The sequence below is a fragment of the Aedes aegypti genome, chromosome 2 (assembly GCF_002204515.2).
Source record: "Aedes aegypti strain LVP_AGWG chromosome 2, AaegL5.0 Primary Assembly, whole genome shotgun sequence".
Classification (NCBI taxonomy): Eukaryota; Metazoa; Arthropoda; class Insecta; order Diptera; family Culicidae; genus Aedes; species Aedes aegypti.
In genome coordinates, this window is record NC_035108.1 from 389,707,351 (window position 1) to 389,732,423 (window position 25,073).

General features: G+C 36.1%; 1 protein-coding gene across 6 annotated transcripts in view; it reads left to right on the top strand.

Annotated features, from left to right (window-relative positions):
- LOC5572795 overlaps positions 1 to 25,073 on the top strand; it is a 151,320-nt gene that overhangs the window by 48,237 nt on the left and 78,010 nt on the right. For all 6 annotated transcript variants that reach the window (XM_021846983.1, XM_021846984.1, XM_021846985.1 and 3 more), the window contains one exon: positions 12,749 to 12,922. In XM_021846983.1, coding sequence (XP_021702675.1) covers positions 12,775 to 12,922 — 148 coding nt within the window. In that variant the 5' untranslated portion in view covers positions 12,749 to 12,774. The remainder of the gene's footprint in view (positions 1 to 12,748; positions 12,923 to 25,073) is intronic.

The window sequence follows — 25,073 nt, forward strand, 5'->3', positions numbered from 1 at the left end:
AATTTTTGCAACACACACAAAGCTGGAAGAAACAGAGTAAGCATACCAGTTATGAACATAGTTGTACAGTCTTTATTTTTAAATGCTTTCGATGTTTTAGTAGCGATTACCAGAACAAAAATGATCGGGAATTTCTAAACAGAGCAAACTGTGCCTTTATATGTTACGTTTGCCCTACATAATAAATATATATTGCCACTCTATAGCAGCTTGATGTTGTATGCTTCGCCGATTAGTAGATGGTGTAATCATCTCTCATTAGATCCATGATCCGAACGACTAGAGAAGAGAAGGCGGCATTGGCAAAGTAAGAAACTGCGAAATTGATTTCGCACGCGGGTAGAATCTTAATCAAGAGGTGAGTATTACGCGTTGTACCGTATTGCAACGGTAGCGGCTGGTCAATGGCTGTAGACATTTGGTACGATAAGCATCTGAAGTGGCTTAAAAACAGAATTGTGTCTGATAGGGACACTCTTCCTGTTTAAATTAATTATTTTCGATTTGTTAATCTGGTAAACGGATTAATGAAAAAAGACGCAATTTTCTTCAGCTTTGGACTGTAAATTGCTGTTGGACTTTTTGGCATATTTTTCGAAGTCAAATTTGCGTGATCCTTTTACTCTAATTTCCACAATTGCCCTGGAGTTGATAATAAATCTTCGAGCTGGACTTCGTGGACTTTGAATAATTACATCAATTCAATGATTGTAAACCATATCAAACGACGACATCTAGCTTCAACATAGTTTTACTGACAATAGAATATAAATCAAATTGACTAACTAGATGCAACGAGATAGTTCCTGGACCAATGGAAAGACCATCGCTCCAGTAGGGGTCCAAATAGCCGTAGTGGTAAACGCACAGCTATTCAACATGACCATGCTGAATTTTCTAACTGAACAATTGAATCTAATGATTGATACAATGTTCAAAGCCACCACTATGACTGAAGCAGTCCAAGTTGGTGTAAAATTTACAAATCAAATTGTTATTGGATTACGTTTTTCTAATGAATCCAAATAATAATTTAAATATTTTAAATTGGAATGCTCGTTTTCTGAATGGTAAAGAGGACGAGTTGTTTAATTTCCTTACAATTAATAACGTGCATATAGCAGTTATTACCGAAACTTATTTAAAACCTGGATATAAACTCAAAAGAGATCCTAACTTTTTTGTTTATCGTAATGATCGACTTGATGGGGCATGTGGGGGAGTTGCAATCATCATTCATATGCGTATAAAACATCAACTGTTTTCGTCGTTTGAAACTAAAGTTTTTGAAACTTTAGGTGTTTTTGTTGAAACACAGTCTGGTAAATATACTTTCACAGCTGCCTATTTGCCTTTTCAATGCTCTGGACAGCAAGTTAATTTGCTCCAAACTGACTTGCGAAAATTGACTCGCAATAATTCAAAATTTTTTGTCATTGGTGACTTTAATGCAAAACATCGGTCATGGAATAATTCTCAAAGTAATTCCAACGGCAGAATTTGATTTGATGAGTGCTCTTTAGGAATTTCTCAATTCAATACCCTGATAGCCCTACATGTTTTTCCTCTTCTAGAAATCCATCTACGATTGATTTGGTCTTAACCGACTCTAGTCATCTTTGTAGCCAATTAGTTACTCATGCTGATTTTGATTCTGATCATGTCCCTGTTACATTTCAGATATCCCAAGAAGCGATTCTCAATCCTATCAGCTCCACTTTCAATTATTTACGAGCCGACTGGAATATATATATATGAAACGTATGTTGACTCTAATCTTGATGTTAACATTTCCTTAGAAACTAAAATTGATATTGACAATGCTCTTGAAACTTTAACAAATTCCATTGTTGAAGCCAGGAGCATTGCAATTCCAAAATTTGAATCCGTGATTATAGACGATGATCTTAAACTCTTGATCCGTCTTAAAAACGTGAGGAGAAGGCAATTTCAACGCACTCGCGATCCTGCTATGAAAATTATATGGCAGGATTTGCAGAAAGAAATCAAAAAACGTTTTTCTCAATTAAGAAACAAAAATTTTGAAAATAAAATTTCTCAATTGAACCCTGGCAAATTATCTAAAATCTTGAAAAGACCTCAGAAGCCAATACCGGCATTGCAAGAGGAAAACAAATTATTACTAACTAATTACGAAAAAGCTCAAAAACTTGCTATGCAGTTTGAAAGTGCGCACAATTTTAATTTAGGATTTACTAGTCCAATTGAAAATCAAGTTACTCAGGAGTTCGAAAATATTCTCAATCAAGAGAACGTTTTCGAAAATGCCTGGGAGACTGATTTGGATGAAGTGAGAACATTTATTAAAAAAATCAAAAATATAAAAGCTCCTGGCGATGATGGAATTTTCTACATCCTCATCAAGAAACTTCCAGAAAGTAGCTTATCATTTTTAGTTGATATATTTAACAAATGTTTTCAATTAGCATATTTTCCTGATAATTCCTGATTGGGACTTTCCTTAGCCGAGTGGTTAGAGTCCGCGGCTACAAAGCATAGCCATGCTGAAGGTGTCTGCGCTCGAATCCCGGTCGGTCCAGGATCTTTTCGTAATGGAAATTTCCTTGACTTCCCTGGGCATAGTGTATAATCGTACCTGCCACACGATATACGAATGCGAAAATGGCAACTTTGGCAAAGAAAGCTCTCAGTTAATAGCTGTGGAAGTGCTCATAAGAACACTAAGCTGAGAAGCAGGCTCTATCCCAGTGAGGACGTTAATGCCAAGAAGAAGAAGAAGATTTTCCTGATAAATTGAAAAATGCTAAGGTTGTTCCAATTTTAAAACCAGACAAAAATCCTGCAGAAAAGGTTATTTTGAACAGAATGATGGCCCACATCAACGAAAATTCAATTTTTGCCAATGAAAAGTTCGGATTCCGCCATGGACATTCGACCACTCATCAACTTTTGCGTGTAACAAATTTGATCCGTTCCAACAAATCTGAAGGCTACTCTACTGGTCTTGCTCTTCTAGACATAGAAAAAGCATTCGACAGTGTTTGGCATGAAGGTTTGATCGTAAAATAAAAAAACTTTAATTTTCCAACATACATTGTTAGAATAATTCAAAGTTATCTGTCAAATCGTACACTTCAGGTTAATTATCAGAACTCCAGGTCTGAAAGACTTCCTGTAAGAGCTGGTGTTCCTCAAGGCATCATTTTGGGACCAATATCTTCTATATAAATAAAAATGGAATGGTGTTTGTATGTCACGAAATGGCAAACGAACGGTTGAATGGATTTGAATGATTCCTTCTTCGTTTTGTTCGTCAAGGGTTCCGACGTGTTTGTGTGGATAAAAATCCCAGAATATTCACCGGGAATGTTGGATAAAAGAGCGCCAACGAAACTGTCATTTTGTATGGGACGATCAATAGCGTTTTTCAACAGCCTACTTGATGGCAAGACGAAGTTTGCCGGGGCCACTAGTTATACAATATTTTCTCATCTGACTTACCTGAGTTACCTCAGGTATGTCAAAAATCTTTGTTTGCGGATGACACAGGCCTCTCCGCCAAAGGACGAAGTCTGCGTGTCATCTGTAGTCGATTGCAAAAAAGTTTGGATATTTTTTCTTCATACTTGCAAAAATGGATACCAAAAGCTCTTTATTAGAAACCTTCAAGTAGACATATTGTTACGATTAGAGGGGTTCCAATAAATTGGTCAGATGAAGTTAAGTATCTAGGGCTCATGCTAGAATTTAACTTTCAAAAATCACATTGAGGGCATTCAAGCCAAATGTAACAAATATGTAAAATGTCTCTATCCCCTAATTAATAGAAAATCAAAACTTTGTCTTAAGAACAAGCTTTTGATATTCAAACAAATTTTCAGGCCAGCCATGTTGTATGCTGTACCAATATGGACTAGCTGTTGTAATACCAGGAAGAAAGCTCTGCAGAGAATTCAAAATAAAATTTTGAAAATTATTTCGAGGCTTCCTCCCTGGTTTAGTACCAATGAGTTACATAGAATATCCAATGTTGAAACATTGGAACAAATGTCAAATAAAATTATTAATAATTTCAGGCATAAATCGTTACAACCTTCTATTGCCACGATTAATGCGTTATATGTTTAGGTTAAGTTAGGTTAAGTATATTAAAAACATTTTTTTCTCTTATAAGCAGGTGAAATCAACTCACCTGTAAAAAAACTTAACTGCTGCGGCAAATGAAATATAATATGTTGTTAACAAAATGTTAATACAATCTAAGATTTGTGTTACCAAATTAGGATGATAGTGTTGTCTAATAACACAGAACACCTAGATATAAGAAATAATGAATGTAATGTTTGGAATGATACTAATAAAGAAATTCAAAAAAAAAAAGATAATCGCGGGAATGGTATTCTGCACCTTACCCCTTCACCTTCCCGCATAAACTGGCATAGATGCAGGGTTATATCCGGTCTACTTTGGGCCAGTTTTAAATGCAACATAAATTTCTCACCCTTCCCTCATTTGTCTGCATTCTGACGTGACAGGCGTCATTGTTGTCTGAAAATAAAAGATCACCATAAATTGTACACTAAGAGTGTCTGTTTGTCCCGAACATTCATCTGGTTGGTTCCTTGCTCTAAGTGCAACTGATCTGGCGATATTGGAGTAGCAACTACGAGCTGCCAATCAAGCTCAAGATCAAACGGCATTGGGCGATGTTACCCTTTCGGCTAAATGGCGTTTGGTCAAACGTCATTTGGCTAAACAAAGTTCGGCCAACCCGAGCAAAGTTGGGTAACAAAATGATAACAATTTATGTTATTCGATAACAAGCATTTGAAAATAAAAATTGTTATCATTTTGGTTGAATAAGCAGGCAACATAACAAAAGTGATAACAAAAGTTTATACTAAAGATATCATAAAAATAGCTAATTATGTTATCATTCGAAACACATTGATAACAAGTTTTGTTATCCAGCCAATTTCCCTCATTGATAACTCATTATGTTATCAATTAGTTATAAAGATCGAATAATGATAACAAACATTTGACGTCATTCACCCGTCGGTGGCATCCTCGATCTGACAGCTCAAAATTCGTTGATAACAAGAGTCTTCGTATTGATAACAATAAAAAACAAAATGAAATCATGATGAGCATCTCGTTATCACTATGTTATCCGGTTGTTATTCGACTTTGCTCGGGAAATGACCCGGAATCAATTTTACACCAAATTGATTCGTGGATAATTAATAAAGCCATACTGATGAAGCCTGGGTTCGATTCTCAGTCAATCCAGGATCTTTTTGTGAGGGAAATTTTAGTTGAGCAAAAAGGTACACGAGATATGAATGCTAAAATGGCAACTATGGCAATGAAAGCTCTTAGGTAATAAATGCGGGAGTGCGCGTAGAACACTAAGGTAGCAGAACGAACATTAGGATAGCAGGCTCTATACTAGTGACGACGAAATGCCAAGAAGGAAAAGAAAGAATTGGGAAGAAAAAATCTAAAAAAAAGGGTTAAACATGCTTTAAAAAAACAAGATTTTATAAAACATATAGGACTATACTGTATTACTAGAAGCCATGACCATTTTGTATGGATAATGGACAATATGTACTTTATTCTGTTCACTAATTTGTATCGTGTGGCAAGCACAAAACACAATATTCCTTAGAAATATGAGAAAAAATTCGACTTCACCACCCTTGGTTAAGCTATTTGCGACCCTATCACCAAGTTGTAAATTTGAATTCAGATTAATTGCAAAAGAAATATTGCCAAGTAATTAGCTTACTGCGATTGACATTATAAATATTAATAAAGCATTTATCTCGACACTAAATTCATTTCTTTTGAAACACTTACGACACGACTTGAATAAACATTAATTTGTCAGCAAAATGGTTAAATGATAATGATTCCGAACTCTATTGGCACAAGTCGTTCGAAAAACCAAAAGGTTATCAATTCAATTTACGTTAAACTGAATTGCTAATAAATTTTCACTTCGCCCCGAAGCACGTTACTCACGCGAGTTAAACAACGCCGCTGTCCCGGCTTCGAGAAATTCGAATATATATATTACAAAATAGCACACGTTGTAGTCCGGCACCATGAACCATCTGAATATTATTAATGGCTCAGTTGTGCGGGAATATTCGTACGCGGTGCAAGATAACTATCAACACTCACTCACATCATTGATTTCCTTCCCACCGACTTTTTAATCAGGTGAATCGGTCCGAAGGACCCGTACGACGACGACGACGAAGTCTTCGAATCTTTCAGTATGTCACACTGGCTGCCGCCCGTGCGCAATAAAATTAATAAAAATTCAAATTTTTCTCTCAAGGTAAAACTGAAACGAAGTTCATCTGAACGTGGCGCTGTGATATGAAGAAGGTGGTCGATTTTTCGCTTGTCGATGACTACCCGAGGAAAGACGAATAACAAGAGCAAAATGTAGCAATAACAAGTTCCATTTTCGTGGATTTATTTTATTTTTTTGGTTATTATTGGGAAGACTCTTGTTATAATAGAGATAATGAACTATAGAGGAAGAATGTCACTGGCGTCGGAGTCGGAACATCTTTTGCTGGAGGAGATGGGCGTGGCTGTCAACGCGAAAAAGTATGCAGTTTGACAGTTATATATCTGACATGTTTCTAAGCGAGAGTAAAGGGAACAGCAGCGACAATCGTCCCCAATGGTTTTCTATCTCTATGGTATGGTACACAAATTATGTCACGCTAAAATGGGAGTTTTTAGACTCCCCCCTCCCTGTCACGCTTTTTGTATGAGACCTCAAAAATACTTGCAAGGCTTGCCACGCACTGCCTGATCCACTCCCCCTAAGAGCGTGGCGTAATTTGTGCATGATCCCTAATAGGGATAATAATAGGATGGAAAAAAATCAGCTCTAACGACAAACAACACGGTATATGAATGGTCCAAGAGGGCCGTCGCTCTTGCTGCAACATGATTTCAACACCTCACCACCCAGACAACCAGAAATCGAAAGTTCACGTTATAACTCGTTTATTCATACTAATTATATCAAACTCGCAAAACACCGTGGATAAACTCGTCAAATTGATGAGTTTCCTCGCATAAAACACTTTTTTTCTGAGTTCATTTTCACATTTTGTTTCGTCCGGTACACTTGTACAAAGTAAGTCGAATCAATTCGTAGCAGCTGTCAAATCAACGTTTGTTATCATAAGTTAAGTCGCATAAGATCACAGTTTAGTTCGGTGGAATATTTTTACACTCGCATTGTATGCTATTATTCATCACATAATATATGCACGCATATCGCCTCCACTTTTGTACGTAGAAAGCCTTTTCGCGACATCTTTTGCACATACAAAGCCTCCAGGTGATTTCGTTATGCGTACATTTTGGTTGTCTGGGCACGCGCGCTAATCATAGATATAGCGAGCATCCGATGAACTGTTTGTCGTTGGACAAAGGGTTTGTCTGATATTGTAACATGTTGCGATCAATGCGAATCAATTTAAAATTCACGGATAATCTTTCTCACATACCATGCACGATTAACTTTCAGATTAAAAACGACAATCTAGGAAACAAATCGTGGAGTGAAATCAGAAAAATCCTCCAAAATTATGACTTTGATTCGCGAACAATTGATCGTCAACTCACAGGTCGAGCGATTCATTTTTCGCGGAGCGAAGTTTGTTGTGATGGCTTGACGACTAAGGGTTTATCGTTGTTGCTATGATCGCATGATAAAGAACAACCGCGATGCATCATTTGTTTTGTCGTGATCACTAGATTTCCATCCTTGATCCCTATTCTTGTTACCAACGTATTTTGAGCTGTCAGATCAACGGATGAATGATTTCAACTGTTTGTTATTATTGTTCGATCTGTATAACTAATCGATAACATAGTGAGTTATCAATAGAAAAAATTAAACGTAGAATACATCTTGTTATTGACAACACAATGTAATTGAATGCTTGTTTCGTATGACTCAGTGTTATTTTTTTTTTGTTATTCAACTTTGCTCGGGTACGCTGCCTCTTGCGGACGTCTGAATTCCTTTCCCCAGCTAGATATATACAAGCAAACAAGTTTAACTTGATTGAATTAGACAAAAAAAGGTTATCGAAGTTAACGAACGAACGATCCCTTGCACCGGCTACCGTTTCGAACCCAACAGGAAGGCAATCTCTTAAACGATACAATACGAGTATCATTTCTCGAATGTTGATTTTTGTATAGACAGTTTGGACTGCATTGATAATATCGGAGCACGTGGCGTCCCCTTCTGAATTAAGGATATCTGATTAATGAACCGCTGCTTCCCCCATTAAAATTTTGCTGTATAAAAGCGTCGAACTGCTTGAGTCGAGTACGGTGATCTCCATATTTCACCATTCTAAGACATTCGAAGGGGGTGGCTAAAGTTCTGGATTTGGTTTGAAAATTGGTTCACAAATGGTAGATTTATGTCTGCGATCAGAGTTGGTCATCGCTGTATATTATTTGTCTCGCCATTAAAGAGAACGGCATCTGTGAACAACAACGAAATATCGCGTGTGGTAAAATGATGGTCTTGTTTTGTTCGACCTCCCAAGGTGAAACTGTTTTTTTTTGTTTTGTTTTGCAGATTGTTGATAAACACAATTCTACCTTAGAAGTGAATTTCCAAATTATTCAAAAATTTATTGGGGGCTGTTCGTTGTGCATTGCTAGAGATGCCGTAACTTAATTGATTGTTATATATTAAACTAGTAGATTTCGTGGAAAATGCGATACCCTCAACAAATCGTTATAAGGTTTAGTAAAAAAAAAATTGTAGATACCGTCGATGGGGGTGACAATGGATCAGAGGGGTGAGGAAAGAACCGAATTTGAAATATCTCAGCAACTATTAGAAATGTTGTTAAAATGGTTATAATGGTGTATTTTTCCCAGGTGTAAAAAGCAAAATAAAAGATCTCTAGGACAAGTACCGTTTTGACTCATATTCCGGACATGACTCATATTCTGAATAGGGGCGATTTAAGAAGTTATAACAAGTATTTTCATTATTTTTAACACTTGTAAATGAATTGATCATCTGTGGTGATTTTTTTTGAGATTTTATTAAATAATCACTGTTTAAAGTCGAGTGTTTGGAATATTATTGTTCAGAATTAAAGAAACAATGGTGGTAGTGTTAAGTATGTAATCTTGAAAATAACGCCTTTTCAAATTTCCACAATGGAGATAAGTTTTTAGAGCAGTGAAAAATAAACGCATTTATAATACTCGTGAAAGAATATTTTAACTCATATTACGAAAGTTATCCAACAATTAACTTGGACATATGCAATTTTGACCCAAACGCACCCCCGGCAACGCAACCAAATCGCAATGAAAAAGAACAACCAAATTGCTATAAAAAAGAAAAAAATAGTTTTTAATACGTATTTGTTGTGATGTTTGAGGGAGCCTGAAGCAAAGGAGCGTGAGTGAAAAAAACTAAACTCTGAAAATTTTACAATTTATAAATTAAAAAATCAATCAAAATGTCACTTGAGGCCCCTTATTTGTGCTGTTTTTTTTATCAGAGTAGAGTAGAGTGGCGAAGAGCAATCGGATCGGCAACACTAAAATTTGTTTTGGTTCCGTCGCTCAGATGATAGCAACTGCTTGTGAAGATAGCGGTTCCGACGACTTTATCGTTTTCCGTTAATGTTTACAGTACTTAAAAACAAATGTTGTTGGTTCTGTTCGATGGTCATTCTGGCTTCACACTTTTCGCCACTCACCTGCTATTTTTCTCGTGATTTGCTTCATAGTGTGAACACTTCCATCACTGATGGTGGTGCGTGATGGCAATAAAGCTCTCAGACTGTGAAAGTGCTCGTACAACACTAAGCTGGGATGATACAGGCACTTCCCCAGTTTGGATTTTACGCCATAAAGAAAAATAATGATGTTCGGTTCTGATTCTCATTCTCACAATTCTCGCTGAACGTTACTAAAGGACCTAGGGTAGGTGTACCAGTTATGGCCATAGTGGTTCCCTATTTCGCCATACGTGATATCTTGAATCCCTTCACATTTTAAACAATCTTTTGTGTTTTAGCAGTAAAATAAAGGATAAATCTTGATGTTAAAACATTCAAAAAGATTAAAAATGTAAAAGTTATCCAAATTTAGCATATGGCCAAATAGGGAACCACTATGGCCATAACTGGTACACTTTCCCTATGTACAAATGAAAGATTCTCTCCTCTCGCGCTCTCTTCCGTTTATAACAGTGGAATACTAAAGCTTTTGGGAAGTTTTACACTATAGATCGAAAAGCAATTTCTTTGACTAGCGTTTCATACAAAAAACGAAACAGAAGAGGTTAATGTGACTCAGTTATAGATTAAAGAGAAAATAAACAAAGAGAGCCTATCAATGTTAGATAGGTCTTTTTGAAACGTTGCGTAAAAATTGTTTTCAGGAGATCGCAGTAGGTAGGGCGCGCGATGTGTTGAAAATGGATCTGTCACGTTTTTATCGTCTCCGCAAATTATTATCGGCTGGTGAATCGGCTGGTGCTGTTTTTTTTTGAAAAAAGTGTCTATTCGCGACTACGAAGCAAAAAGAGATTCCACAATGCACTCGCACCCACGGTAAACCTCGTAAGGAGCTGTCATCGTTTCCGTGAAAAAATAGCAAAAAATATGTCTCTCCTTGTTTTTTTCACAGAAAACCGAAGAAAAAATCAGCGGCTTCGTAGTCAGCGGCTTCGAGTAGTGGAAATACAACGGTTTATTCTGCACGCGTTCTGCTGGGCAAAGTCCAAACAGAAAGTGAAGATGCCTCTCGAGGCCGAACCTCAAATTTTCAGGGACACAGGTCTAAAGCCGGACAGCGGACCGGGTTGAGCGCTTGATGGAATGGTCACTGGTGGTGACCAATCGATCAGATTTTCAGCTAGAGTCGCTGTCTGGTTCTCTAGATTTATGCTCTTGAGGATTTGAGTTTCGGCCTCGTTTCATCTTCACCAGGAAAATGGTTTTTTTTTTTTTGCATTATCGCGTCGCCGAAGCCTTTTTTCTCGTTTTAGTTTGCACGCGTGCTGAGTGAAATCGAGTTCAGGTTTTCGCGTCGCCGGAGTGATATTTTGCTTTTGAAATATAAGTATGCTAATTAAAGTAGCTACAGCTGCTCAATCGAGGATGGATGATGAATTTGGTGGTGCTTTTATTTTAAATGTACCGTAAAACGGGGTAACTTTGATAATGCGGGTAACTTTGATAGTGCGTAACCCACCACATACTAAACGAAATATCATAATTTCTGTTAATCAGTTAAGCAAAACGAATGCAAAACTAAAGAATATTAGTATGACACTTCATGTAAGAGCAGTTTTCATTTGAATCAAGAACATTTTAGGCTTTTTATACGAATTTAAAAAATTTACACAATTTTAGCATTTTCAAAACGCTTACAAACAATCTGTTCTACGATCACTATTTGATGTAGTTGTGAATAGTTGGCCACTTATCTTTGATAGCCTAGTTATCATAGAACTTGAATACGGTCTCAAATCTCTTAGCGAAAAGCATATTCACAAACTGGGACCATTTTTGTAATCTAAGTCAGAAAGTTCCATATAACGTTCAACGCCTAGAGGTATGCAATGCCCTACAAATGTTCGTTATTCATTCAATTTTGTTCGAATCATACTTCATCATCAAAGTTACCCCAAAACAGAAAACCAACTTTCGATTATATGAAAAATTATACATCCATTCAAAATGAATCTTTTGCCAATTTATCGACTGTAATCGATAGCTAGGAGGCCAGTACTTGTTTTAAAAATATAAATTGTAAATCTTTGAAACAGCATGCAAAAATATTCAAGTTTTCTTCGAAAAAACTATCAAAGTTACCCCGTTTTACGGTACACAATATTATGAAAAGCTTTTTTTTATCTAAAATGACAACGGTGGGAATGTTATCTAAACGCATTAATTTTATAAAATGTGAACGGTTCGTCACTGTGGGTGACTCTTGTACATGACCCTTAAAAACCCCATACCTTTCCTTTTACCTGATTTTTACCATTATAAAAAAATAAACCTTTGGATGGTTCGACGCTGAAAGTGTCGACTTACCGCATGTTCCCGTTGCCTTTAAAGTACTGATAGGTGATTTTTGAACTAAGGTTGCATGAATCGCATCGCTTACCAGGATGAATCCTGATAATGCAGCTATGATCTCTCCCCACTAAAAAAACTTCTTCCCATGATATCCATGGAGATACATGGGTGATCTCGGCCTCTAGTAACAATGGATGTCACACTAACATTCCTTTCCTTTTCCGATGACTGTAACGGCGTGGCCGGCGCCGTTATTTACTTTTCAATGTTTGGAGCTCTCGAAAGTGTACATTGAAGATGAAAAGCTACATCTCTTGGTTCCATGTGCAACTTCGATTATTCTGGGCAACCACGGAGTAGCAACTACAAATTGTATGGTCATCAATGCTTATGCTTATTTCAGCTGCCTCCACATAGACTTTGACAATTATTTTCTATTATACTTCATTTGTGATAAGTGACAACGTGTGGCAAATCGACCAGTTTCATTGATCTATTGTGATCTGATTAATTTTACCCAACTTCACGGTACTTATGTAATAATCGATTGGACCCCTAACAGAGAAACGCACATCTGACACTAATTCAACGCGTATATCATCACCAGTCAACTAATTATTCCTGTTTTTCTTATTTATGACTTTCAGATTCATCCAAACCTGTATAGCTCGTAATGAAGCCACCGTTGCAAAGGACGATGTTGCGCATATTTTTTCTGGTGGTATCTTTAGTGGTTAGCCTTGTCCAATCGTATCTGCCGGAAATGACAAGTTTGACCACCGAACAGGTCGAATATGAGTGCTTTCCTACACATATGAAAGGTAAGTTTGCATATCACACTAACGCTCGGTGGAAATACATCGTAATCACGAGACGGTAGTTTGCGATGACAAGTTGATCGATAGTAACTGCGACTAATCGACAAGTTATCAGCGTTAGTTTTCTGCAATAGTGTATTTGAAAATTCAGAGTGTGCTGGGTGGACAGGGTGGAGGCTTTTGTATAGGGTTTCTAATTTTCCCGAAAATTGATTCCCGGAAAAGATGAAGAAGAAAACTTCGTATTCTATCTTGACAATATTTTATTCCAATGGATCCACATATATAATTAATTTTTCTGTTTTTTCAACAATATTATTCGTCCTCAAAATTTATATTGGCTTCACTTTGGAAAACAGACCTGTCAAATGTTGGTTGAAGATGATTGATACATTTTTAGATTTTAACTCTTTCGTTATAGTATTTTTATAACAGTGACAAAAAATGGAAATCATTGGAATCATTTTTCGAGTTACCTCCCTTTAAATTTTGTACATACAAGAGCTATGAACAGAGTTTAATAATCGGACCAGTCTTAATCAAATGATCATAAGCCTAGGCAATATGAAAAAAATGAAGTTTATATTTGACAAACCATAAATAGTTTGAATCTGAGAGAGACTCGTGAAGAGAAAAAATATCAACGTCATATGCAGCCCAGATTCCGCTGTCACGAAACGTCAGATGCAGCCCGTCGTTTTTATGGTTGAAAAAGTAAAAAGTATTGTATTCAAAATAAACTGTCATTAAAATCCTCAGTCAGCAGAGCAGTTTTTACAAAGATGATGATAAATCTAAATATTAGACTAGTTATTTATAATGTTTGCTATGTTTTCTGGCATGAAATATCACTCAAAAGGATATTTATGCTTCGGTGTGACGCTAACGCAATATTTTTTGCTGAGATGTTCATGTAAGAGATTCAACGGCTTGCGCATGATTGATATAAACACAGAGTGGAGTAAGAAAAAAACTCAGCACTTACAGAATAAGAAGACCGTCTTCGCGAGTCTCGTATCAGGTTTGAATCATGTTTTGTCAATATTTTAAAGCACTGAAGAGTCGACTGTTAACTGACGTGGAAATTGTAACTGTTTCATGAAACAGAACTCATAGAGAATTAAACACATAGAATAGATTCTTCGATAGACCTTCTATTACATACAATATCTCATATACAATAATGCCGTCGATACTTTGAGATTTATTGAGGGAAATGGTTGAAACAACATGATACCTAAAATGTACAGTGATTATTCTTTGAATATAAAGGTTTAATTCTGATTTATAACAGAACTTCGGGGCAAATGTTTTAAATTTTCAATTGTTCTAGCGTTTATGTCTATTTATCTGTGATTTCATTTAAAAATCAACTTCATCAATCTTTCTTGAAAATTATACAAATATCATAGGCATCTATCTGTGAAGATTCGTTTCCAATGTTATGGTCTTGAAAAAAGTCATATTGTCGAAGAATATAATGTGAACAATTGCGGATCTGATTTGCAACCATCCATTATCATACGAACAATCACTCTACACGTGCTACGGAAAATGCATTACGTTTGAAATACCCGCACCGTACTTTTATGCGGTATCCATAAGATGCAATTTCCTTCCGCGGGTGAAGTGCGCACAAGCTTGAAGTATTTTCTTTCGCTGACACAGTAGCGTAATCTGACACTAGGATCAGGATTCAGGAAGGGTGTAGTTCTGGTGCTCGGCTTTCTTGCTGATACAATCATTGGCCTCATTGAGCGTTGAGTGTCGTGCCATTTGTTTCTAGACATTGGTCTGAATGATCTATTTCCATGCTTTGACAATAGCATCATATTAACAATAATAGCTCATTTGTTAATATGAATTCCTTACGAAATGATCACGAAAAAGTACAAACGTGTAAGGGGATTAGGGGCATAATGAACACACGGGGTGAAGTGGACACTCCCATATTCTCTGAGAAAACAAATATTTCTGGAGAAATCTGTATTGTATATGCATTGTTTGATGGTATAAAACATATTGTTTCAATTGTCTTTGCAATTCGACTAATATTTTCTTAGCTCGGCAATTGCATAAAAGCAAGTCAGTGAAAGAATCAAAGTAAGGAACCCGTAAAGAAGTTTTTCTCTTCCCGAGCAGAAGCGAAGTTCTGATCATCAAATCGAGATATTGTTTTGGTTGGTATAAAAGATAAAAGATCTGAAGATAATTTAAAAATGTTATTCCTGGAACTTTTGAGTCATAGCAGAATTTGATGTTTGCAGATCTAATGAAAAGCTCACTGATATTGGTCAGATCTTACAAAAGCTAAATATGATCTCAAAAAAATCAAAAGCTAATGGTATTCCAGAAGCAAATTTCAAATATGATTTTCAGATATTTTATCTCTTATATCTATCAAGTTAATATCACTTTTAGATGTTCATATCAAAATTTGCAATTACTAATCTTTTTTCACCTGTTCGAGTTGTTAGTGATTGAGGAGGAGTCCATTTACACATCATAACGATTCACACTAATCAAACCCTCTTCCGGCAGCTTCATGATTTCACCACAAAAAAATATTTAAATCACGATAGTTTATTTTCGTTTCTCAATATTTTTGCACGATTTTGTTTACAAGTTTTCATAAAGCTCTTCAATAGGGTAATGACTGTTTATTTTGTTCTCAAACGCTATCAGTTGGCGCCAGCAGCAAAAATTACAGACAACAACCTTTCGGACATTCAGTTTCTCTTACCGGCCGCCGAACGACGACACTGTTGTTTGTATATCACCCACTGATCGCGCTACGCTGGATTCTCAAATTTCTCAAACTTTCAACACAAGCGCATGGAAGAATGGTAGTCGGAGAACTGTCAAAACGTATGAAAAATAATGAAAATTGTAAATTACTTGCATCTAGCAAACTGGATCAAAAAAATAGTGATTAGAAATCAAGTGTAAAGTGAATACATAACTTTTTGTGTTTGGTTCATCTTCCGTGGAGCTTTCTTTGCTTCAGGATTTCGTTTTTACTACCATTGAAAAAGAGCCATCTATTGCCTTTTCAGTTTTGAATATCGCCCTATTTTCAGAATCTGTGTTGATATTCCAGATGACCGGATCCAGATGACCGGATCCAGATGACCAGATCCAGATGACCAATGATCAAAACCGTCACATATTCTAAAAGTAGAAGAGTTTTTTGAGAAACTTGTAAAAATATGAAGTAAAAATATCGAAAAACAAAAAAGGTATTACGATTTGATTTTTTTCTGATAAAAAAATGATGCAGGTAGTAGAGGGGTTATATATCAGACAAGCAGACGTAACACTGGCGAAATTTCCATCCACCGTTAATTTAGCGACCATCAAATTCGCCACGTTATAAATCTCACAACCATAGGCGCGCGCATCGCCAATTATTTGTATCAATGATGATATATAATTCTTCATGAATTAGCTAAATAAGTTCATTGGAATTTATTACAAATGCATGCTAACTGTAATTCACTTTTGTTTTTTATTTCGGCCAAATGGAATTCAGCCAAATGAACCTTTTGGCTAAATGGCGTTCGGCCAAACGACATTCGGCCAAATGACCCGGAACCCATTCAAGGTACTGTGCTCCATTTGGAACCCTCACGTTGGTACGTTGTTATGAAACTCCGTTAAATAGTCCAGCTGAATTTTGTTTCTAATGAGCGAGATCAAATAAGTAAGGATTAATATTTTGTGAGACACCGTTATTTTAAATTATCATCCCTTGCTGGAGTTAAAAAAACGAAACATCACCAAATATGTACTTCATTGAAATTTTTAAGATCTACATAATTCCAAAGGCTACAAGACATTAATATTGGCATGAAAACGTTATCAGCCCAAGAGTCAATCATTCAAATACAACAATCAGCAAATATTTGTGCTCTATTTTTTCGTTCAAATTAAAAATAAAAGTCTTTTAAAAATAATTTCCTTGAAGCCTCGTTCTACAAATCTAAAAAAATGGCCTAGAACCCCTGGTAGTGCATTTTGGAATTAGATTCGAATGAAATAAAAGAGACGTAGCTCTCAATTGGTAGGTGTCTGGAAAGTACTTATTGTTTTAAATAATGTTTTCTTCCATAGAAACTGCGATCATACACTTTTATACCCAAAACAGATTTTAAACAATGTCAAGATATGGTAAAATTTGAAGTTAAAAAAAACTTTCCCAGATCTATAGGTGAATAATTTCGTAATATTTTTTTAATTGTTATTAAGTAAATCGATGAATAGCTTAAAAAAATAAAGAACAGGTTTCCTAGATAATTTTAGTTATGGAAAATAAAAAGCATAACTGTACGAGGAAAATCATGGTAGTGGGACTATCATTCCTATCAATCTTATCGGACAGAAAAAAAATCACCCTAATTGGCTGTTGGAGAGCCGTTGAACATTTTGGCCGCCCTTCCGTGAAATAGAAACATAAAAGTGCTCCAAAACAGCCTATAATTAAAAAAAATAATACGGGAAACAAAACCAAATGTAAACATACGATCAGATTGCGTATCACAAAAGCCGGATCTTTTGCAAAAACTACTTCATTCGCTTCAACCAAACAGGCTTGTAGCGCTTCCGTGACCAAGGTGAGCGGCTCCAAAACATATTATAGATACCTAATCGAAGAAATTTCTACATACTACGTCGCAGACTGAGCTATGAGTTAATTTGAACGTATTGTGTCCATTAAAAATTCCACAAAAAAAAGAAAACAAAGATAAAATAGAAGACAGTGATTTAGTGTTGCGTAATTTATGTATATTCCTTTAGAAATTTGATTGATGAGTTGACTCAGATTGGTTTACGCTGATATCAACAGAAGCAACACCTGAGTGGAACGGACAGTGAAATATGTTTAACGCTCCTTTGATGCCAATCGCTATAAATTAAGTCTGTGCAATCTTGGTATCACAATCTAGCTGGTTTGGTAGTCGGGTTCGGAGATTATTAATGTTTGAGGGAATGTGACTTATCAATTGTCGGACCTCTTTGCAAGTTTAACGCTCTCTTTCGTTTTTTTTTTTATGAAAAGTTTAAAAAAAGTTTTATGAATTTTTGAAGTTGCGTTGAAATATTCATATGTTTACGTTAAAATTACTGTTTTCAATGTTTGGCCACTCTTATCTTAAAATAAATAGGATCATTCATGTTGAGTTTTGTGTTAAAAATTTTTCATATATTTTTCAATTATAATAAATCACTTGTTAAGTTTCTTTCAATAGAATGAAGCTGTTTGAGATTAGTGTAAATTCAAAAAATTGGTAGATGACATCAAATCATATTTTTTTAGGATTGACCCACGACTTTTCACTGGGAGTGTATCAGAAGGCCGGCTCCAAAGGCACGTTCCCCACCAGTTGGGAGATTTGTGCCATTAAACGATATGTATACCACCAAACACCACCATTTTTCATTTACTGTACGCCATAAGGATCTGTCCATAAATCTCGTAGAACAACAGTTCAAACTCCCCTAATAAAAATCCCGTGGTTCATGAACGGCTCTCCAACATAACAGATACTAACTTTTATCTGTTGAAATCAGATTCACCTCACGTATTCAATCTGATGGCACGCGCCATTCCAAACTGAGACGTTATTAATCATTGCTCTATTTGATGATTTATGGGTATGCTTTGGTATGTGGTGATAAATTGAATTATCTTTTCGTGATGGGTGACCTCGATACGTGCCCTATAATTTCCCATATTTGTTGTCAAAAGCGAAGCGGGACCATTGATATTCGAATTGTTTGTTATATATGGTGTGCGTTGTATATTACTTAATTCGTTGTTTGTTTTTGGATTTTGTTGGACCTGTCCTATAAAAATAATAAAAAATGGACAATTTCAAATAGGTAATACTACCATTCTTAACATTCTTAATAATCTTACTTGCTCTTATCCAGCTTTTTACAAGCACCAAGGGCTGCCACAAACTGGCTCGTTTTCTGGTAGGGATCAAACGATATGTCGTTTGGCTTAGGTCCGATCAATTAAAAATAACCTAAGCAAAAGTCAAATCGACTGATTTTGAAGCGAGAAAGTGAGACTGTTTGTGGCAGCCATTAGCGCTCTTAAAAAGCTGAATAGCATCATAACTCAGTTCTAAGGGGTTTGCTAGCCGTAGCGGTAAACGCGCAGCTATTTAGAAAAACTAAGCTAAGGATCATGGTTTCGAATACCACCGGTCGAGGTTTTCACATAGGCTCTTATTGCTGAATGTGAGGAATATAGGTAATCTTCTTTTAAAGTTGTAATGTAACTCAATATAAGTGTCAGTTAGTTAGTCTCTTTATACAATTCTTTCTAACGTTGATCAACACAAAGAAAGACGACGCCTACTTAAAATTTCATTTCAACACCCGTTCATCTAACTTCTCAACCATTAGACACCTCAATTAAATTCGCTTTGACAGTTGTTCGGCTTTAAAAACATCAATTACGAACGAGTGCCGGCATTATCGCTAGAATCAGTGTTAGTAACCCCTATCACACGAACGATAATTCACACCTTTGGGTCCAGCTGTCGTGCGTTAGTCGAAAACGTAACCAAGTTATCGCTGCTGCTGGTAAGCACTATGATTATGATTCATTATTCTACTCACGATTGTCTGTCCACACTTCACTTCAATACTAGCTAAATCAATCCGCTTTTATCGGGTTTCTTCAGCTTTCATTCTCTTCAGCCTTTTTTTTACTCGATTGTTGGTGGGCTTAGATAGCTACGGTGTACGCTTTTGTTTCAATGAGCCGGTATGGTGCTTCTCTGCTAGTTGTCGAATTCCATTTTAGTGAGTCGCTAATTGATGTTATTAATGATGACATTAAATGAATATATTTAACAGCTTGACCATGTGCCGCTGTGGGTATATGTGGTGAATTTCGGGCAATCAGCCAATATTTGATTCGGCAAATGGTTGGGCAGGAGGAATTTTTATTGATTCTGAACTAAAATGATCTCCTTCTTCTCTCTTCTTCTTTATTCTTGCGTTACGTCTTAATTGAGACATATCATGTTTCTCAGCATTATGTTTCCACAGTTATCAATGGAGAAATTTTTATGCCAAATGGCAATCTTACGTTAAAGTAGATACCTACCACTCTAGATAAATATTAACAGTGATAACCGACAAGAGGAGCACAACAAAAAAATATAAAATTTGATCAGAATATGTTATGTATATCTTATTGTGTTAATTTTGTAAAGAGCCTCCTAAATATATATTCAGTCAAAATTTAATCCAAAATATAATGATTTTTCGCACAGTACGAATGATTTAAGATTGTTCAGCATGGTAGTGAAGGAATTTTTTGAAAAAAAGTTCTTTTGAAATTTAGTTTTGCATGTATAAAATCTAGAGGGGCAAAAGGGACTCTGCAATTTTCTCATATAGAAACAAATGATGTTTTGTCTTACATTACTAATATTGCATTAAATAGTTATTTCCTGCTAATTGAAATCGAATAAAACTATTCAGGACTTTCAAAATGGTTTCTGAACAGTTTTACTTGAAACTAACTTGCCAGGCCAACTCAAAATGCAAAATCTTCTCCGGTAATCCCAGGGTCGACTAGCTACTGGGTAATCAATGGCTTTTCGCGAATACAAAAACTAGCAAAACGGGACAATCCCCTTTTCCGATGCCAAACAATTCTATCTCAAAACGGCTTTCGCATTGTACATTAAGATTTGAATTCTCAATTAGTCGTATCGTTTTCATTTCTGTCGCAATCAGTTTTCAGATTCGTCTCACAACTTACGGCTCACTGTGATATAGTGAGTGGTAAAAATACAACATATCATTTTACTAGAATATATAGATCTACGAGCATCTCCCTCCATTCCTTTAGCATGATGAAGTATATGAATTTCCTTTAAAATTCATTATTTGCCATCAAAATTCAGCACAAACACAATTCTTTTTGACCGAACAATCATGACAGCTACTGACAGTGCAGCGAAAACAACACAATCAAAGTAACCGTTTTCTACGCCGAACATCTCGCACACATTGATGCGCACAAGCTGTTTTTATCTGTACGATCTAAACGCGGTCGTTGAGAAAATTTCATAAAATTTCCTGATTTATAGAACTTTTACGGCGTGTGATTGAGATTAAATGCAATATATTGCTGTGTGCGTTTGAAATGCGAATATCAAATGCGGGAATATCAAACTCGGTAAGATTTTCAACAAGGAAGGCAAATATTAATTTCCATTGCTGGATTGGCGGTGATATGGACTGTGGTTGCTAAGTATCCTTTGGTTATTTTGGGTTATCGCATGGGCTTCAACAGTTAGAATTGATTTGCACGTCAAACGCAAACAGCAATATCAGTGAAGAAGTACGAAGGTTTTCCATAGTGAAAATAAGTGCCCGGCGAAGTAAGTCACACAAGGGAGCGGGAAGAAACTTATATCGTAAAATGGTGTGATTGGTGTCGATCGCTAAGCATTTCTCTCAAATCGTGTTCGTCCTTGCGATTTCGGTGTAACAGTGCAAAGTGGACAGTAGTTTTATTGCATTTTTGGTGTACAAGTGTACGAACCATAACAGCTTTCACAAAATTACACTTGGAAATTGAATCTATATTGCAGGTAGGTTTGAATATCCGGGACATATATATATGGGACATGGAAATTGATGCAAAAACGCTCAATGACCCTAGCATATTATAAGCCCTGTGAATGATGGTTTTGTAATGGTCAACAAAAGTTAGTTTAGAATCTAAGATAGCTTCTAGGTTTCTATCTCTCACATTTTTCACAGATTTATTTTCTGATACCATAGAAATGTTCAATTTTTTTCTAATAGGCTTATAGACTATGACTTTTTTATTGCGGAATACATTGATGTCTTTTTCGTTTTGATTTACAAAAATAGTTTCATATCGCCGGCATAAATTAACACTTTTAATTTCTTTAGGATCAAGGAAATGTCGCTGACGTGTATGATGAAGAGGAGAAGTCCCAAATGAGAATCTTGGGGCACACCCGAAGTAAGCTGAATGGGTTTTGATTTATTTCCATTGAATTTCATTATTTGTTGACGATCAGTTGAATATGATGCAAGCCATTTCAGGTGGCCAGGTTTAATTCCAATGTTTTGCAATTTGAATTGCATCATTGGTATATCGATGTGATCTACAGTTTCAAGTGACTCACTGAAAAGCCAAAACAAAGGAAATGTTAGTTCTTTTGTTTTTCTCAAAATTTCGTAGAACTTAAGAACTGCTGATTCAAGATTTCTTTCATTCCTGAAAATTTCTTGCTAATTTACACTTCTTATTTTACATTTAATGTTTTCGTAACTTGCCAATTTGTATTCAAATACCTCCTCATAGTCGTAGTCGTTGGGTTTTTTGTAGTCATGTATAAACAATAGAGTAAAGCAAATTTTGTAATTTTAGCACCCCTATGCTTAAACGACTTATGTTATGGTAAATAGTATCCTCCCAAAATTTGAAATGATTTGGAAGAAAATTGACAATGCACACGCCAATTGAAGTTTATATGGAGATTACTATGGAAAACGCCAACCTTTTGTGTTCAGTCCTCTATCTCTTCGTCATAATACTTTATGGAAAAGTGAACAAACGCTTCTCCTTTCAGCTGCAACATTGCCGAAGACCACAATTTGATTGATCAGGATAAATTGCTAATCATAATCATAAACTGGGATTGCATTTTGCATGCTTAACCAACTGCTCAGCAGGCAACACTGGTGCTTCTGGAAAGAATTCACATGAGAAGAGTGTATCCACTTTTCCATAGATTATTATTACGAGCAGTTAGAGGACTGAACACAAATGGTTTGCAGTCTATTGAACAAGGAATATTCGACTTCTGTGTGGAATTTTCGAATTCTGTGTGGAATGCTTCATTGTGTCACAATGGAGGTAATGATTCGGGCACACATAAATGTGTATCTTAATGTGATTACTTTGGTTCAATCCTTAAATACAAAGGAAATATTTGAATTTAAACGTAATGGAAACTAAAGACTATTTAAAAAATTAAATCAAATTGATATATTCTATGATATATTCAGCATCGTGTAATTCTAAACAATATACATTTAATTTCCAACTGTAATTTGTAGTGTAAATTTAAATTTAATCCGATCGGTTAATAAGAGATTGGTCGTTGAAATAAACTTAAATTTACAACATATGTTTTAGCAGTGTATGCTAGAAAAGTGGTGTCCTCGGCTAAGGTGTTCAGCAGATCAACGGCTATACGCCAGTGACTAATTGAGATTCATTCATTGGGTGGCAACTTGTTTTCAACTTTCGCTATATCTAGATCGTTATAAGCTAGAATGTTGCTGTCTCGGTCTTGAGTAAAGTGGCAGCAGATCAATGACTATCCGGCAGTCACTAATCTAATTGAGAATACATCTGCTAGGTCGCACTAGTGGAAAATTTCTTCAATCTTCTTTATCATGATAAGCTAGATTCTAGCTGGTATGCTAGAAGATAAGAGTCTTCGGCAAACTCGATCAACAGATCAAGGGCATTGAATAATCTGATTATCAATTCATCCGCTAAGAGACATCAGTGACAATATTGTAAAGCTTTCCTATCTCAAGATCTTCATGAGTTAGAAGGCTTGCTTCTTTGGTAATAATGCTGCACATTGAAGACGGTAAAAAATATGATTGGGAAATCATCAACTAGGTGACACCAGTCTATCACTATGTTTGCAATATGTATCAAGATCCTTATTTACTAGAAATTCGGTGCTCCGGTAAAGTTATTCTGCAGATCAAGCGTCATCTGCAGTGAAAAATTTTGTCATCAGCTAGATGGGTCTAGTAATAATTTTTTTTTTCTGCAGCTGTTTATATTTTTCGAAAGAAGTTTTCTCATTCGGGAAATTCAACGTGAGATAATATAGAAATCAAATTACATATATAAAACAGTTTCTCTGTGAATCTTAGCGCAGCAGGTAGTTTATTGGATGAATATTTTTAGGATTTTTTAGGATCTGAGGATGAAAAATCCTAAAACTGTTAACAACATCACCTAGTGGAAATTTTTGGAATAAATATGATCATTTTCAGATACGCTTTTTCCGTCTGCAAATATTTAGCGGAGGGATCAACATTCTAGCGGATAAACTTTCATCTAGATTTAATGCCTTATTCTGCTGAACAGCTTTGCCGACGGCACCTAGAAGATCCATCAAAGTTTTGAGATACATAAGATTGCTACTGCAAACCTACGGATAAATTCCCAATGAGTTTTGACCCAGGGATAAAAAATAACTTCGCCAATGTTAGTATGTTTTCCAGCATGTGAAAATTATGTTTGATAGATTAAGGTTGATGTTCAATTGAACCGATATATGATTCATGGCAAAATCGATTCAACTGTTCAAACCATTCCTACTCGATCGTCACGCACGAAGTATGAAACGAATATATTGTTGGTCTTTTGTTTAGATTTCGAACCCGTTGCCAATATAACTGTCAGCTCTCTGAGATTTATTTGTTTACGTTTTCCACGTATGCATACGTACATACTTATTTTTACTAGTGATGTGTAGTAAATCAACTGTGAGCAAAACTAAGTAGCTCAGTTTTAAGTACAGATAAAACGTTTGGGAAATGAAGACCCATTAATTAAAGAGCACGTCTCACTTCTCACGTCTCAAACTTCATGTACTCTGTCGAATTCCACCGCAAACACTCCAGCATCAACATTCGAGATGGTTACACATAAACTGAGCGGAAGTATAATGCGAATGTTTTAATCCCCCGCCCCCCAAAGTGCACACAGACGGAGACGACCACTTACCACCATCATCACGTGGCTTGGAACCGGGTCATAAATTTCATGAAAATAAACCGCCGAAATATGTTATATCCGGTCGTTACATTCATCTGAGAGTGTGAATATTTAGTAGTCATTCGAGAGGTTCATGCCCCCGATACGAACGCTCAACCAGACTGAATTTATTCCTATTTTTTTGTAATGCGGCCGGGTGTGGCATGCAGCTGATAGTGCGACATTTGCTAGAGTAGAGGGGGAGCCATTGATCGGTTGGGCAAGAGCCTACATTTTTGGTTTTACGAAGCATGAAAAAAAAAATGAAAATTGGCAACAACATTCAGTAAAAAA